Source organism: Lepisma saccharinum, chromosome 11 (genome assembly GCF_977018435.1).
Source record: "Lepisma saccharinum chromosome 11, izLepSacc3.1, whole genome shotgun sequence".
NCBI lineage: Eukaryota > Metazoa > Arthropoda > Insecta > Zygentoma > Lepismatidae > Lepisma > Lepisma saccharinum.
In genome coordinates this window covers 50576671-50595555 of record NC_139239.1, presented here as the reverse complement: position 1 = coordinate 50595555, position 18885 = coordinate 50576671, and the positions used below count along the sequence as shown (strand labels likewise).

The following is an 18885-nucleotide window of genomic DNA, read 5'->3' as shown; positions in this document are numbered from 1 at the left end:
TTAAGGCAACGTGTTATGTTCTTGAAGAGAAGTAAAGTAACTTGCAGCGCGGTTACTTTATTTAGTAACATTCCCATCTACAAATTACTTTTCCAGGGTACGTCAGAACCTAGGCTAACTGTGCCTGCCACGCAATACGTCCCATAATTAAATAAAAATTGAGAGGCTAACTGTGCCTGCCACGCAATACGTCCCATAATTAAATAAAAATTGAGAGGCTAACTGTGCCTGCCACGCAATACGTCCCATAATTAAATAAAAATTGAGAGGCTAACTGTGCCTGCCACGCAATACGTCCCATAATTAAATAAAAATTGAGAGGCTAACTGTGCCTGCCACGCAATACGTCCCACAATTAAATAAAAATTGAGAGGCTAACTGTGCCTGCCACGCAATACGTTCCATAATTAAATAAAAATTGAGAGGCTAACTGTGCCTGCCACGCAATACGTCCCATAATTAAATAAAAATTGAGAGCAGGGTCACTACTAGTAATGAGAAAATAAAACATCTCTGTCGAAACTTCCTCACTCAGTTTCCAAAAGTAATACTCTCGAAGATTCCTTACAGCAATTAAAAAATTATATCCGAGGATCAAATACCCGTATCCAAATTAAAAGTTGTGGCTGTAAAGGGGCACTCAGCACAAACACGGTCCAACAGAGGATTACGCTGGCTGTGGGTCATGGTGTACTACTTGCGCCTTTACAAGGTCACCCCTTGAACAACCCTTTCTAATTGAACAACCCTCGTATATAACCAAACACTATTGTAATCAATTTTCTCCGATAAGTTGGTACGTTCTCACGAAATTGAACCCAGAATGATCGGGTGGGGGGGGGGGAATTACAATCATAGGTTAAATACATATTTTGTTTAAAAAGTATGATCAATAAACTTACCTTACATTGATGTTCATCACTAAGCTATCATTTTTAAAGTTAGCACTGATCTTGTCGGTTATGGAACTCGCAATGTCAGCACAAAGAGGCAAGCTACACTTGGCAACTTCGTTCAACGAATTTCTCTCGGTAGCCTCAGAGCAAGCATTCATCTCATCGCCCAGTCTAAAAAGAAGAACGTAATATAATATTGCTACTTAGTGTACACAAGTAATAACACAGGTTTGTACAATCAATATCAAAAGTGGCTGTTAAGCTAAAGAAAGAGGGCAGTGTCAAACTATATTATTGCATAACATTCGAGGATAACGTTAATAGATCGAATTATAAAAGGAGAAGTCATTTGTCAGTTCACTTTGTTTCTGCAGAGTCATTCTCTAAACCGAGTTGGATAATTTGCGAGTTAACAAACTTATCATTGTGTTCAAGTTACAGTACGTTTGTAAGTATATACGTTCTACACAGGCACGTATCTAGAAATATATTTCGGGGGGTCCGAACCAAGTGTCTCAATAACAATAATAATAATAATAATAACAATACTAGTAATATAAATTTTTAAATTAAAATAATTGCTATAATTAAATTAAACATTAATTAAAATATGTAAATTTATTAATATTGCATTTTTATTATTACATGAATACGTAAATTTATGGTATAAGAATATATATATATACACAGAGCATTCCCTGACATTCGCTACGAGACTCGGCGGCAAGCTGCCCGGCATCAGCGCTTGTCTTTCCCGGTGAACGGGTCAGCGACAGTCGCTAGAGTCTGCTATTAAAATTACAGTTTTCATATTGTGTACTAACCTTGACTACAGAAGGTGTTGAAAATGATGTCCCTCTGTTGCAACACATTCCTGGCATCTCCGAAGGAAATTGGCATTTACACGTGCAAGTTCGTCTACTGTATTCTCCAGATTTTTCGTACAATACTTTCTTTTAACTCACGGATGGTGTGCGGATTGTCTTTGTATATTTTATTTCCCCATTTTTCTTTCCACTTTTATTCAGAACAAACCCTGTTACTCTAAACTTTTTTACGAGGTTTAATATAAGCGACTGTCGCGGACCCGTTCACCGGGAAAGACAAGCGCTGATGCCGGACCGCTTGCCGCCGAGTCTCGTAGCGAATGTCAGGGAATGCTCTGTATATATTATATATATATATTATTTAGCTTGCGTGTACTTAAGATCGCCAAAATTTTAATAAAAATAAGGGAATTAATGTCAAATAGGCTAAACAATTGGATATTTATCGGATAATTAAAAAAAATTCTTAGATCCAGTTGACTAATAGTAAATTCCTGATTAATATTCTATGCATATTATTATGAGTAGTAGTGTACATAAATCATCTTTGGTACTGTTCTTCAAAACAGTATGATCCAAATATAATAATAATAAATATAATAACAACCCTTGCCCTGCAAGTTCGTAGGAAATAAATAACCATCGATAATAGTACCGAATACAGTATTGTACTGAAAAGTACATTTTCATTATTTTATTTTAGTACTTGGTAAGTCTTTCGGGTTCCACAAAATACTATCGTGAATCTTTCCCGTTTCGTTCTAAACTTGTGTCACGATTAGCTACAAGTGGCAGAAAAATGATGTAAAAAACACAGCTTGAAATATCTATACACAAAAAACTAACAGCCCCCTACTTATCATCACAAGAAAAAATATGTATTTTTTATAACTGACGCTATTTAAAATGTTGTGCCATCTTTCAACAGACAAGCAAAGTATATGTTGCTGAATGGAATGATTCAGCTCTGTTAGTACCTGATATTCTCCGCTAGATAGAGCTGCTGTTGGTTGAGTTCACGCGCATCTTTCTCGTCCATCAAAGTAGTGTTGATGGCTCTCAACAGCTGGAGTTGCCTGACTAATCCTGAAATGAAGCAAATGTACAGGCCGTGAAATGCAGAACAGGATTGAAACCATGGGGGGCCGTGACCCCGCCCCTGGAAAATGAAAAGCAACCACAAATTATATATTTCACACATATAATTTCATTTCAGCCACAATAATACGTGTTAATTATTGCACGAACATGATAAATTCAAATTTAATCAATGTTTTTTGAGGGAACAACACTTTTATTGGGGAAAATGTACCTTGTTTGCCCCCCTGGAAAAAAATACCTTCCTTGCCCCTCCCTGGTAAAAATCCTGCGGACGTCCATGATTGAAACAGTTTTTTACATGATGGCATACTGTCGGGAAACAAAGATGACAAGTAAGTATGCCATAGAAATAAATTTTTAAAATTTATTGTTGACAATTGTCAATGACGCCACAAGTGGGCGAGAACATTTTGTTCCTGGGGAGTAATGTTCCATATACCTATAAGTTTCAAATTTGGAGTAAAAGTTCATTACATTACAGAGTGGTAAATATAGCGACATCCACTCACCCCCTGCCACCTGCTGGAGCGTCTACCTGGACTGGTCTTAAAAAAAGCCATGAGACATTTCATAATGAGGGACTTTTTTTCTCCCTCACCCATACGATTGTGTGCGGTCGGTGAATGTTGCTAGTTAACATAACAGCAGACAATCAAAAATAACTTATTATTTTCATTACTACCGATTTAAAGGGAGGGGGAGGGAGGGAGGGAGGGAGAGAGAGAGAGAGAGAGAGAGAGAGAGAGAGAGAGAGAGAGAGAGAGAGACTTTCTATCTCACCAACGAAGTTCTCTCGTTTGAGTTTGAGTCTCGTCCTGTGATGTCCTTTCATCAATTTCATGTAATCAGCATTTGTCCTTATCGTCGCGATTAGCCAAAATGGGAAGAAATGTGACGTAAAATAAAAAAAAAAAACAAATAATACAGAGTGCTGATGATAGAGAGAGAGTGAGAGTGTGTTTTTATTCTTGCGACTGTTTGGAATTTTATTTCTCCATCGTAAAAAATGACAACATATGATTTACGTGGGCACTTTGTGTCATCCGCAATGCTCGATGATTAACGTCACCCAGCCACAGGAAGTGCGTCAGCTGTGAAGTTGATTACTTCCGGCAAATGCAGGTGGTAAACTACGCGTATCTTTATATAAGCTGTTGAATTCACTTTGTTCTACAAAACTGATTCTCATTTGTTTAACAATCACTACTTCACTGCGGTAGTTGTGAACTAAAAACGTTAAGATCTACGACTCTAAACAAACGTTGACCACAACTTTATATGAAGAAATTAGACAAAATGAATAGTAAGTGAATTAGTGGCGGTTTGGAGCCTGAAAAGATGGGTGTTGTATGGTCCAACTTGCATAATGTAACATTCTATAAATTGTGATCATATAACACACACACACACGTTGTGTATATGTAATTTCTAGCAGATTCAGACCATAACAGTGTTCTCATTGTGCAACTCATGAAAACTCGCGAACTAAAGTAGACAATCATTTATTATTCTTGAAGCTTTTCTGGCGGCGAATGATGATGACGTTTTCTCGGAATATCAACCAGGTGCTTTCCGGAAAGGCTTCCGAGCTTTCGTGGGCTAACATCACTCTCAGCCTATCCGGAAATCACCTGGTTGTTATCCTGAGGAAACTTCTTCAGAGACAATAATTTATTTTCTCCTCTCGCCTCTACCCGAATGCCCCTGCGTTGCGATATAAATAACTTCCATTCCTTTCTTAATTGTCAAAAAACAACAATGCTAAATATTACGTCTCAGCTTTCGCTGTATACGGTTTTGCCATTCATGATTATACAAAAACTCTGTACTGAATAAAGGCCATGGTGATGTGTTGGCAACGCAGGGGCAGGATTACATGGTAAACAGCTGATTGCATCACCCATACGCTCTACAGCGCCAGAGAGTTTCTATCTTCTCGGTCGAACTGTATAACGAAGAACTTTTTGCCAAGTTTTATGTAGTGAATTAACGTGAAAATGAGTACACCAATTATGGTCTGAATCTTTCACAATTTGTATATTTTTATGAGGCAGAAATATGTTACGATTTAGGTTTATGTAGAATTGCTCATAAAAAGAGCAAGGCATTTTAAAAGTAGTATCAATATATCGAATTTCGAAATATATATATGAAGAACGCAGGTAAGTAAATATTAAGGTAATGAAGGTAAGTACAAGTATATTGAAGATCTTAACCTACAAGAAATTGTTAAAAAACAGTTTCAATCAAATTTAATAGCATCTGTTAAATGTTCATTTGTTTCGAGTTTTTTAATAGCTTGTTTGAAAGGTCTATGCCAAAGAACAAGGAAGGTGTTACGTTCAAATGGAAATTACATTGTAAACGTGTTCAGTGATATCGTTAAATTACGCACATCCGCAATTAAACAATGAAAATGAAACGGCGGATCGACCTTGGTTGTCATAAAGAGTTGACACAATAGGAGAAGAAACATGTGATATCAACCAAAAGTTAATCTGCAACACAAAGTAAGGAACTGGGTTTATTTTGAGAAGTATCCGTACAATTCATTAAACAATCCTCCTGTAATGTATCTCTCCAATCGAACTTTCTCAGCTCAAATCTTCGTAGAACTAGTTTCATTGTTGTTGTTGTTATTACAAGTCTACTTATGTGCACAATTGTTTTAGTTATACTGGGTTATTGCCAGGCACGTATCTAGAAATATGTTTCGGGGGAGTCCGAACCACGTGTCTCAATATAATAATAATAATAATAAAAATAATGTTCAAACTAAAATAATTATAATTTATTACATGAATTAAAACAGTATTAGTTAAAATATTCAAATTAATTAATACTATATATTTATTGCATGAATCGGTATAAGGATGGTATAAGAATATTGATATACAGCACGTATTCATTATCTAGTTTACGTGTAGCTAAGGGCCGCAAAATCTGTAAAAAAAAAGACAATAACAAAAAAAGACTGATCTGTTAAGGAAATTAGTATCAAATAGATAATGAATTTAATATTTATTGAATAAAGAAGATGATATTAGATCGAGTTGACTAAAAATAAAGTTCCTGGTAATATTTTATCAATGTTACGTTATAAGTAGTAATAAATCTTGCATAAATCTCTTTTTGGTACTGTCATTCAGTCATTTGATCCCAATATAATCCTTGCATTGAAATAAGTTTGGCGAAAATGAATAACTTTCAGTTAAAAAAAAGTATATTTTCATTATTTAATTTGAGTTAATTTATTATTTCATCATTTTCATTATTTAATTTTTGTACTTAGTAAATCTTTCGGGGAGGGGGTCCGGACACCCCTAAATACGTGCTTGGTTATTGCCTATTCAGGATTTTCGAAAAATATGTATATTAAAAATACACACGGAACCACTGAATGGGATTGAGGGGGGTTAACTATGACGAAAATTTAGTTTTGCGAGTCATCGAATTTGACCAGACCACTAGACAGCACCGTGGCTCACCCACAATCAGGCTAGCCCACCATACAAAATGTAAGAGACAAATTTTGTCAGGAAAGTAAAATTAAAATTTATAGATAAAGATCAATATTGTTTTAAGGTATGATCTTTCTCTTTAACAGGCACGGTCTCAATATAATATTTCGCTTGCCTTTTGATAATAGTATATTCTGATGAGAGCTGTTTTAGTATTTTTCCACATTTCCTACTGTACATTAAACTGGTAATTAGTATAATTTTTAATTATTGCTTTATCATGTTAAATTTAATCAAACCTTAAAAAACATTATATATTTTTAATGCAACATTTGGATTTGTAGAATTTGTATTTACTTCAATGCTAAGCTTACCACAATTGGACAATATTCTTCTACAATTTTATCTGAAGCTGTGGCTTACCCAAATATTTTGACAACTATCCAGAGGCCTTTCAACAAATCTTTATCTTGTTCTCTCGCCATCTCTATTTTCTCTTTTTACTTTCGATCATTCTTCTCGTTCTCCCGCCATCTCTATCTTGGTGTTTCTATTTTTCTTTTCCTTTGTCTATCGCTTTGTCCTTTATATCTCGTCATTTCTCCTTTTGTTTTTCTTCTCCTTCTCCGCCAACTCTCTCTATTTTCTCTTTACCCTTCACTTTGTTTTCTCTTTTTTATATTTTATTTTGCTTTCGCTATCTTCTCTCTTGCCATTTCTTTGTCTTTCGCTTCGACTCTCTATCTGTCGCCATCTCTGTTGTGCTTTATCTCCACCCCCTCTCTCTCTCTCTATTCTCATACTTTGTCTTTGTTATCTCTTCTCCCACTCTATCGTGCTCACTCAGTATCTTCCGCTCTCCCTTCTTTTTCTCCGTCATCTCTTTCTGGCTCTATTTATTTTCTCTTTCTTTGTCTTTCGCTTTCCTATGCAAGTTAACTTCTTTCTTTACATAACATATATCGCAATATTTCTGTAATTCCACCGCTCTGCCATAAAGGAGGTGACCGCCCCGGATATATGAGCGGCGGGACTGTAAAACTAATGCATCAAGTTGTTAAAATATCGGGTGTACACAAAGTTTCTGACATTAATAATAAATCAGAGACTGATTAAGATATAAATAAACTGATTCTAGTGATAGATAAACTCAAAACGTCTTATGTCCTATGTCAGTACACTTCTACATGTGCTCCTTTTGTCAGACGATGAATGTCAAGACGATGACAGATTTCTTCCCACGTTCGGGTGAGCACGCTGACATCCACGGTGGGTAATGTTTATTCTGGCTTTCAGTTCATACGTTCATCACTTTTGCCTTGTAAACAATGTCTGCCACATATCCCCACAGGAAAAATAATCCATTGAGGTTGCGTCAGGTGATCTCGGGGGGCAAGGAATAGGATCACCGTTTTCGAAACACGACGAACAGTGATGACGAATCTTACAAAAGTGAACATTAATTAACTAAAAGCCAGAATAAACTATGAGATAGCCACTGTGGATGTCGGCATGCTGACCCGAATATGGGAAGAAATCGATTCTATTCTTAACATTCTCCGTGTGACAAAATGAGCACATATAGATATGTACTCACATGGGACATAAAACTTTTTGAGTTATATATCACTGGAACCTGTTTATTTGTATCTTCGTTAGTCTCCGATTTATTAATAATTGAAATGTGTCAGACACTTTGTGTACACCCTGTACACAAAATAAACGAGAATTTTATTTGGCTGACTTACCTTCTCTCTCCAGAGCTATCCCCTCACACACACGGAAAGCCGACGACGCTCGTCGTCGCTTCTCGTATTTCGTCTGCTTCCTGATCTCCTCCAGGGTCTGCTGCAGCTCTGCTACCTCCCGACGCTCTCGTTCGAGTCTGGCTTCCAGCTCCTCCTTCAAGAAACCAAGAGGAACAACCATCACATCAGACCGTCACAGACTTTCACGTTACCCATCACTGATGCCGCCAGAACCAAGTTTCCTGCTTCCATTCATAGAGAAACCAAAAAAGACAGGGAGGAGGGGGACATGCACACGCTTCCGTCGCCACTTTATGACAACTAGGGGAAATGGGGCGGGGGGCGGACATGTAACGGAAGATCACACAAGCGAGCTTCCTCTATTCTGACTAATAAAGCATCATTCTACTCTATGACGTACACCAGTCAACCTACTTCGGTACTGGCTTCATGGATAATGGGAAAGCGATTTAAAGCCACATTAAAGAGTTGCTATTTAAGTCGTTGGAAGTTAAATGTCAGGGAGGAAAGTTTACGTCATTATTTGTGAAATTTAAATATTCTTATGAATGTGGAAAACCTGGAAATGGGGTGATATATTTCAGGTACTTGTTAGCTAAAGAACAAAACACAATATCATTAACTCACGATTCGGCAACAAATAATCTTATGCTCATCAATATTGAGTTAAATTACTTTCTCTATGAGAGACGGAGAGAAACAAGTGGAGCAAATGAAACAAGAGAAGAGAAATGAGAGAGAGAGAGAGAGAGAGAGAGAGAGAGAGAGAGAGAGAGAGAGAGAGAGAGAGATAGAGAGAGAGAGATAGAGAGAGATAGATAGATAGATAGAGAGAGAGAGATAGAGATAGAGAGAGAGAGAGAGATAGAGATAGAGAGAGAGAGATAGATAGAGAGAGATATAGAGAGAGAGAGATAGAGAGAGAGAGAGAGAGAGAGAGAGAGAGAGAGAGAGAGAGAGAGAGAGAGAGAGAGACTGCTCAGTGAATCATTTCTCAGACTGAATAGGCCTGTGTCGCTCGTCACTTCTGTGTGAAACCCCTGTGTCGGATGTTACAGTTACGTAATTGTCGCTTATCGCCTATTGTCTATTGCTTCAGTTAGAAAGCTTCGTAAATCACCCCTTACAGAACATAAAATACCGATTAAAGAGACATTCTGTGTGCAGGTAAATATGACAAAAATTTCATAACATTTCATGGTAAATGTCTATTATATCGGAGACAAATTTCTATCGGATATTTTCAGTTTCAAATGGTTCGTACTTACCAATTGTGTATTGCGGAACATAGTTGAAGGTGCCCACATGCTTTTTACAGGAAAATAACTTCGAGTTTTCACATTACAAGTAATTATTTTGGGTCCTTTCTTCCGTTGCAGAACATACAATATGGCGCGCACAGCTGTGGATCATCGCGTGTCGTGCTTGTGTTTTGTCGATTTGGAGTAGATATGCAGTGTTTTAACCTTCTTAACTGAAAAATACCTAATTTCGTGTTCATTATGTCATCACAAACCATTGACGGATAGTCCCAAAAACGATTCACGATAGCCCCAAAAACCATTCATGATAGCCCCACAAACCATTGACGTATAGCCCCAAAAACCATTCACGATAACCCCACGGACCATTTCCGGCAAGGTTAGGTTAGGTTAGGTAAGCATAGTTAAAAAAATTCTCGTAAAAAAAAAGGCACGTTTGGAAACACTGGCGAGACCGCGTGACTTTCGACGCTCGCGCCATCTGCAGGTACATAATGGAAACAACGGCATAATGTTGTCGCTTTGCACAAAATGCAAGTTTATTTTATCAAAAGTGCTTATCTTGTTGTGCAGCATTCTACGGTGAGAAAACACCTCCACGAACTTTCAAAATGCTACAGAAACTTATTTCCGTAAGTAGTTTCTTCTGTAAAAATGAAGAAATGTGTCTCCGATATAACAGACATTTACCCATTTCATAAAATAAAACCATCTCAAAATACGGTATATCAAGTCCTAGACGTTATTGACAACGAAATGAGAAATCCTCCTACCTTCTCTTTTAGAAGTTTCGAGTTCTCTTGTTTTGCCTCCACCTCACTGGACTTCAGTTCTTGCAGCTTCTCAGCTAGTTCCTGGTGTTGGCTGAAAAGCTCTTGCATCTGAATGTCTTTGTTTTCTAGAAGTTCCTCCAGATCTCTTCTCGCACGCTTTTCTTTCCATTTTTCCTAAAAATTGACACGAGTAATTAATGTCAGAATGTACAATTATATTTAAAAAACAATTCACAGATGGCAGTGCAATAATATTTAAAATATGTTGCAAAATTTCACACAAATTAAGAGCAAGCATACTAAACTTACACTCAAGGAGAAAATACACTAAAATAGAATAAGATGCAAGTTTTGTCTTCCCCTTTAATTTCTTGGTAACCTGTAATTTTATCATAATTAAATTGTACTTTTCTTGGGATTAGGTGGTAGCTTAACAGCTTAATATCTCCCAGCAATAAAGTTAAGTTAATTCAACACTAAATTGCCTCTTCATTTTCACATTACACCTTTGTAGAGTTCCAGTTAGGATGCATAAATGACAGGTTCTATGTAGCTACCAATGAGATAGAAAAATCGAAGATAACCTTATCTTGTGTCGTATAAGTAATATATTTTCACTGCAACACAGTCAATTCTGAGACGACTGTTAGCCTGGCATTTGTTTCGAGTTTGACCTGAGCGACGAACTCTCAAATACTACGAATTCAGGGCCTGTAAGTGATATGGTATTCTACAAACTTAAATACAAATAATTCAGCCATTAAGGTGCTTTCCCTCTATGCATAGTTTGTCTCATTGCAGGTTGTACAGGGTGAGACAAAAGAAGGTAACCGAAGTCGTGTCTCATTTCCATGTTTCGGTTACCTTTTCTTGCCACACTCTGTATGTTCTGCATATTACCACAAGTGTAACAAAAACATGCAACTTGTTTCCGCTTATTACACATCTTTAGCTGCCTGCAATTCTCAAACTAGAGAACAGTGGCGGCAATTAGGGGTCGTTGGGGTAGCAGTTGCTTCTCCATCACTTTATGCCCCTGCTCTGTGGCCTTTTAATGCTAAGCCTTGTCTACCAAGAAAAAGTAAACGGTCCTAAATTTAAATAGGAATTAAGTGAGTGAATGAGCGAGTTCTTAGGTGGACAGGCCATGTGGCACGAATGGGAGAGGAAAGAAGAGTTTACAGGATTCTTGTTGGGAAACCTGATGGTAAGAGACCAGTAGGAAGACCAAGACGAAGATGGAGGGATAATGCTGAGATGGACCTAAAGGAAATCGGTAGGGATGGGAAAGAGTATATAGATCTTGCTCAGGATAGGGACAGATGCAAGGCCTGTGTTGCTGCAGCCATGAACCTTCGGGTTTAAGAAGGCTAGAGAGTTAGTTAGTTAGAGTGAGCGAGTTTTTGTTTTAAGTCCACTTTATCCACATATAAGCTAATCGGGACTGCACCTACGGTTCAAAGTGGAATCCGAACCACTATGTGCCTCCATAAATAGGAATTAGAAGTTATAAAAGACTTCCAGAAATTATAGAATTAAAAAACATTTCTAGGCACATCTGCAGCCAAACTTAAGATTATAAGACTGTTGCAGAACTAACACTACTAACACTGCAAATGAAAAAAAAAGAATCTTGTGTGTACAAGGGTCGCTCAATGTTGGCCGAGATATTTGTGAATAAAAAGGTGATAAATAGCTGGAGAACGGTAAAACTGCCAGAGGATGTACCTTCATCTTTCGTGAACGCATGCGCATTAGTGTTAGCAAAATTGGTGGCAAGTAGTGTGTCTGTAGCTGTGGAGCAGCGGTGTATGCTCACATTGCTTGTAAACGAGAACCAGCTGACATTTTGAGAAGACTGCAAGCACAGTATGGGGAACAAACGATGTTACGGACAAAAGTGTACGAATGATATCCACAGTTCGGCGAAGAACGCTATTGCTGACGAATGAACCACATGGACACATTTGTCCGACTGGGACATGCAAGATATTCCTTATGTGGATTTTTTGGGAAAATACCATGATTAATGCCCAGTATTCCTGCACATTGATGTACGTAATGTAATTCGTAAGAAAAGACCGGGGATGTTGTCTGCAAATCAAATGTTATTCTTCACCATGACAATGCACGGCCCCACATGGTCAATTTGACAGCAACAGCTCTCCGAAAGGGTTTTGATCCATTTCTAACACTCCGGACTTAGCCCTCAGTGATTATCAGATTTGTTTGAGCCGCTTTAAGAGCATGTGAGAGGGAAGAAATTGAAGACAGACGAAGCACTGACAAAATATGTCCTGCAGCGTCTACGACAGCAGCCAACTTCCTTCTACGCCAAAGGACTCAAGGAACTCACACAATGATGGCAGCGGTGCCTGGATGCTCAGGGGGATTCCTTTGAAAATCTCGCATAGTTTGGTGCTCGTAGGACTTTGCAATTTTTTCCTAGAAATAAAACTCTTGGTGAACCTTGAACGACCCTTGTATACGTATTCCTATTAGTTATCGATCAGATCTTATGAACTTATTGCATGTTAAGAAAATTCTTACCTCTTGCGCAAGAGATTGTTTTTCCTCGTTCAGCTGAGCCTCCATTTCTTCAAACAGCCGCCGAACCTGTAAGTGAAATTCCACTGTCAAAGACCATAATTCGCTAAAATTTCTTGAACATTATTTGCTTATTGGCTTCCTCATTTAACCAGTAGATGTCTCTAGTTGTCCGTATTACTTCTCAAATATGTACAGGTGAAAGCAATTAAACAGAAAATAAAATTAATTTATCCTAACAGGGGTGGATCCAGGGTGTTTGGATTACCACAGATTATAAGAAAGTTCTGGCCAACTTTACATAACATAGAATTAACATTACCATTATGTCTCACGTAAAGAAATGTGGAATTAAAAAATAAAATTTTAGAAAGAAATTCCTACATCTAATGAATATATTTATTCCTCTTTGTTGAAGAACATTACATGCTGGAAACGATGAAAATAGTGAAGAGTGGTTCACAGGATTAGACCTAGAGTTTAGAGTGGATTCAAACCAATGCGCAGTGTGCTTCCACCGGGAATCTAACAGGAACCCCATGATTACCAGGTGACATACACTAACCTTTCAATAAATTCAGCCTATTTTAATGCTAATTTTTCTGATAATGAAATCAATAAGCAAGAACAGTATTGACAATAAGATTAATTAGATTAGTGTTCTTATTGTATAACATATACCGTGCGTCCATTTCGATCTTCAGCCGAGAGATCGGGAGAAGCGTGGCGGGCGGTGCTGACGGAGATGCCGACATTTCCGGCCTGTAATGCCCGCTTATTTTTATGGCCATATGCAGACATTTATATAAATATTGCAAAACGAGCACTAACCTGTGTTATAAGATTACGGTTTTAATTTTAGTAGCTTAGTTAGCTTAGTAGCTGTATGTGCCGATGATTTTGATACGCCCACCTCTTTTGAAACACGGCGTAGAGGTTTGTTTGGAGAACGTTCTAACGCTGCACCAATATCATCGAGTTTTGCTTCGGTTAGAATCCGTCGTCTTTGCTTAGGTGTTTTAAAATTTAACGATCCAGTTTCTCGTAATTTAAGGACAAGATGTCTAACCGTATCTCTATGTGGAGGTGAAACGCCTAGCAATTTCTGTACAAATTGCCTACACACTTCTCGACACGAGTCTGTTTTAACGTAAGTGTCATTCATAAAAATTCTTTGTTCTAACGGGAACCTTGCGGCTGGCATTCCAATCGTCTAACTGACACATCACACATACACACTGCAATAACACAAACAAGTAACTGCAAGTAACCAAGAATAACACTCTTGCGCACAGTACGAAATTAACACGCTCTTGGCTTACATTGCTCGCCACTATATTCACAGCTCTGTCTTCATCTAGTCGCGAAGGAACAAAAAAACTCGAGCTCGGAGATTTCGGATTGCAAGGAAGCTCACGAAAACCATTGACTTTTAACGGTTTCGTCTGCAGCGTAATCTTGATACAGTGTTGCACATTCGAAACCTCCAAACGATTCCCATCGCCACAAAACTCTTTCAAGGATATAAACTTAAGCAGGACGTTACTGGTCAAAACTATGATTAAAATGTTCTATTATCTGTGGCTCTTAACATCGTTTCTAAAGCGTATTTATTTGTGTATATAAGGGCAGAACTTGGATGAATTACAGATGATAAATTATAACACAGGTTAGTGCTCGTTTTGCAATATTTATATAAATGTCTGCATATGTCCATAAAAATAAGAGGGTATTACAGGCCGCAAATGTCGGCATCTCCGTCTGCGCCGCCCGCCACGCTTCTCCCGATCTCTCGACTGAAGATCGAAATGGACGCACTGTACATAGTAGCATTGCTTCAAAATGGTAAATTTACTTACTAGTTTTTTTTGTTTTTTTAAAAAAATCTGAACGCAAATGCTTAGAAGATTACCATAATTTTTTTGTGTTACAATTTAGACCATGTTTGTGTTCTGATTTTGTGGGGGTTTTAAGTCCACTTTATGCACAGATAGGCTAATCGGGATCACAACTACGGTTTCAATTGCGCTCCGAATTACAATGTGCTTCTACTGGGTACCGAACCTAGGACCTCTTGCAATCCATGTAAAGTAAAATTAGAGAAGGTCAAGGGTTCGACTGAAATGATAGAGTAGACATGGAATCTGATCGTTCAGTCGGTAGAGCGCCTGACTAGCACGCGGGAGTCCCGTGTTCGATAGCCAGTGGGGGCGGAAATGTTCTCAGCAATGTCCTTGCATGAGTGTTCACCTCTGAGATTCGCGCAGCTTCTAATAAATGGGCACCTAGAGTACAACCCTGGGATTAAAGCCGGCTGGAGCTAGGTGCTTATCACATTACCTCCACAAGTGGTTGCGATTGTGAATGTGTGGCCTTTATGACTTTACAGCATGTTGTGCAGGTGATGGTTTTTACCTTTACTTTACGGTGTCAAATTACACCAGGAGCGGCATTGATAGGGACAGGATAAGGAATAGGAATGGCCAAATAAAATTTTATCCGGATTTCAAAAATCCCGCCTTATAATCAAGGGATCCCGGGTTCGATACCCGGTGGAGGCACAGTGGTTCAGATCCCACTTTAAACCGTAGGTCCAGTCCTGATTAGCCTTACTGTGCGTAAGGTGGACTTAAAACACCAAATCAAATATCCGGATATCGAATAATATGTTGTCCGAATTGTCCGGGATATTCGAATTATCCAAATTGTCCGGGATATTTGAATTATCCAAAACTATCCGGGTGTTGGGAATAACCAAAAATTATCCGGGTGTTCGGATTAACCAAAATTATCTGGGTGGGGTGTTCGGATAACAAAAATTATCCGGGTGGGGTGTTCGGATTAACAAAAAACATCCGGGTGTTCGGATTAACAAAAAAACATCCGGGTGTTCGGATTAACAAAAAACATCCGGGTGTTCGGATTAACAAAAAACATCCGGGTGTTCGGATTAACGAAAAACATCCGGGTGTTCGGATTATCCCAAATTATCCGGGTGTTCGGATTATCCCAAATTATCCGGGTGTTCGGATTATCCCAAATTATCCGGGTGTTCGGATTATCCCAAACTATTCGGGTATTCGGATTATCCTAAATGTCCGGATATTTGAATGTGTGTATTATCCGGACAGTTATGTCGTTTATACCTTTTACGGGCTGTCCACATATTCTTTTATTCGTCATTTTCGTATTTAACTGTAAGGATTTTCTACAAATCCTTTATGAAATCTGTTCTATCCAGATATCAGAATTATCCGGATATTCTAATTATCTGGATTATCCGGATATCCGAATTGTCCTGATATTTGGATATCCGGATTATCAGTTACATCCGAAACGAAAATCGGATATTTTGAAATCCAGTTATCCGTTATGCGGATTTCATGGCCATTCCTACTAGGGTTGATTCATAGGTTGATTTGCTTTATTTTACTTCGCTTTTGTGCCACTTTTGGCTAATTTGCGAAGATGGGGGCATGAGTGATGATATGATGAAATTGATGAATGGACACTCACAAACATCCATGCCCAGGCCGGGATTCGAACCCGGGAACCTTGGCGTCGTAGCACGATTTGCTAACCACTCCGCCACGGGGGCCGGCATATTCCTAGAGGGAATGACGAAAAGAAACTACGCTTCTCCCACTCACCTCTTCATCGTGAGTTTCGCTCTTCACCTTAAGAGCCTCTTCGAGAGAGCGCTGCTCCTCTTGCCTCTTGCGGAGCTCGTCCGCCAGTTGCTGGAGAAATATCTCGAAGTGCTTCTGGATTCTAGGAGTGGCCTCCCTCTGCACCTGCTTCCAGAGTTGCTGGAGAATCTTCACGCTGGAAGGGAAGTAGACAATTACAACGACACGGCAAGCGAATGGAAATGTTCGAAGACCTTTCCTCCTTGATGTTGGGTCCATCATAAATCTGTGATGGTACTGCTACAGCTCTAACACTAAATAGCAAATTCCAACTATATTACGACAATTTGAAACTTTTCAGAGAAATAAAAGTAATTTAAGACTGTCCACTTCAATGTCGTCCATCTACATTTGTTAGGATTTATATGACCAAAAAATAGACATAATGTGTTCGATAAAAATGCCCTTATTACCTCAAAATTTCCAGTTATATGTCATAAAACATAAAAAGTACGGCCCAAAATATATAGAAGTATATAACAAGAATATAACTTTATATCTAATAAATTGTCTTTACACATAGCAAGCCAATTTCTTGTATTCCTAATACCAGTGCCATCTGCTGGGATGTATCACATACTTCTTGTCCGTTCACTTGATTGGCCCTGAGTTGCAGTGTACAGTAACGACTTCCTGCAAATCTTCAAATTCTAAATAATAGCCTATTGTCAGACCATTTGTTTAGTTTTGTACGTTTTGTACCTAGAAAAGGCTTCCTTCTGCTTTGACTGGTGCAAGGGGAGAAAATTTAAGTGTAAAAAGAAAGCTCTTTAAGACTTAAAAAAGATAAAATATTTTGAATATGAGCGAAAAGTATACAAAGTGTCCGAAAAGTCTCCATACATAGGGAATGCCACTTTAGAATTGAAATGTCACATAATGTGGTCGATGTGGCGACCTTCTGGAGCCAGGCGCAAGTCAATACACTCTTGCCATTAAATTTATTCAGGTGGATGCGCTCGGCTTGAGCCAGTGGCATTTTTGCGTCTCACTTGGAAAGAAATAATGTTATTCCCATGTATGAAGACTTTTGGGAAACCCTGTACATTATAGAAAATATTCGAGTATATCCTGATGAAGCACCTTAATACCATCAATTTCAATATATTCGAGGAACATACCAGTCCTACCCAAAATACACATATGCAAAGCCATGGAAAACATATCCCTATTGATCACCGAACTTGGTCTCCAAATTAATAGTCAAAACTAAAGTGAATACCTTGACTCGAAAAACGAACTACACGATATGTACTATACCAACGATGATCAATTCGCTACAGCAGACCTGGTCAACCGGCCATATTTGTGAAAGAGAGCTCTCGTATGAACGCATGTAAATCATGATGAACACACAGAAGAGTGTTGGATTTTTAAGAAGGGCCCCCAAAGATAATCACCGGGATTCATACGAAGTAAATATGAAACTTTTCTGCAGATTAATTCAAGAAGCAAAACTGCCACACTTACTCTTGAAATATATCCTTGACGTTCATTTCTTCAAGCAGCTTGCAAACATCTTCGTCATCCCCTTCATCTGATGAAGTATTGAGCTCATCATCATCTTCCGTGGCACGACTGGATCTAAATGGATCCCCACTGGAACACGCGAACTGTTCTAATAATAAACAACAAAAAAAGAATATTAGACGAAACATTTGCATTTTTTAAATAGAAGAAGAAATTTATCCTGGCAATTGTATACAAAAATAACTGCTTATAATGCGAGAACTACTCCTGGCATTGTCTCGTAGTGCTCAGTTCATATACTATCGATCCCAGATTTCAGTAGTCCACTTGTACGATCAAACGTGCTGTTGAGTCACGCATGCGCAGAAACCGCCTGGCCACAGAGATCCCAAGATTTTTCACCATTACACCTTCTTGCATGGGGCTTCATTAAAGATGTACAAGAGGCAAGTTCACGATTTTGGTGATTTGAGACAGCGTATCGTTGCGCTAATAACGCCTCAAATGCTAGTCACCACTTGGCACAAGCTTGAGTATTGTTTGGATATCTGTCGAGCTACAAATGGTGCCCACATTGAGTTGTACCAGCGAACATAAAAACTTTGAGTTACTTTGTACAAAACCGGGACAATAAAGTTAATAAACTTTACAGATGTTAAAATATATGTTTTTTTGTATACCTCTTGCCCGGACACCCTGTATGTTATTAATGTAACAAAAAAGAACAGAGGGTGACTTAACACACATTTGCCCGGTCTGGCCCTGGATGGCGAATAATATTTTAAATGAATATGTCGTTACCATTACTAACTCACTTTATTTCTAAACCTGAAGCAACAACGTCAAGTCTTACCATTTGTTTCTCTTCTGAACAAGATCAACTCACTTGAACACTCTTAACAATTTACTTCAAGTCCATATCAATATTGTCATGCCATTTTCGTTTTGGTCTCTTACCACTAGGTTTCCCAATAAAGATCCTGCCAATTATTCTACCTTCTCTTCGTGTTTGCTACATCGCTTTTCTATAAAGTCGATTCAATTGCTCGAATAACATCAGAGAACGAATATAGATTATGGAATTGAGTAT

General features: G+C 38.3%; 1 protein-coding gene across 3 annotated transcripts in view; it reads right to left on the bottom strand.

Annotated features, from left to right (window-relative positions):
- LOC145994794 (EF-hand calcium-binding domain-containing protein 4B-like) overlaps positions 1 to 18885 on the bottom strand; it is a 109688-nt gene that overhangs the window by 32894 nt on the left and 57909 nt on the right. For all 3 annotated transcript variants that reach the window (XM_083131084.1, XM_083131083.1, XM_083131085.1), the window contains exons 4-10: positions 17796 to 17943; positions 16287 to 16461; positions 12640 to 12705; positions 10090 to 10263; positions 8034 to 8187; positions 2701 to 2809; positions 903 to 1067 (exon numbers count right to left, since the gene is read on the bottom strand). In XM_083131084.1, the coding sequence (XP_082987210.1) occupies positions 903 to 1067; positions 2701 to 2809; positions 8034 to 8187; positions 10090 to 10263; positions 12640 to 12705; positions 16287 to 16461; positions 17796 to 17943 (991 nt within the window). The remainder of the gene's footprint in view (positions 1 to 902; positions 1068 to 2700; positions 2810 to 8033; positions 8188 to 10089; positions 10264 to 12639; positions 12706 to 16286; positions 16462 to 17795; positions 17944 to 18885) is intronic.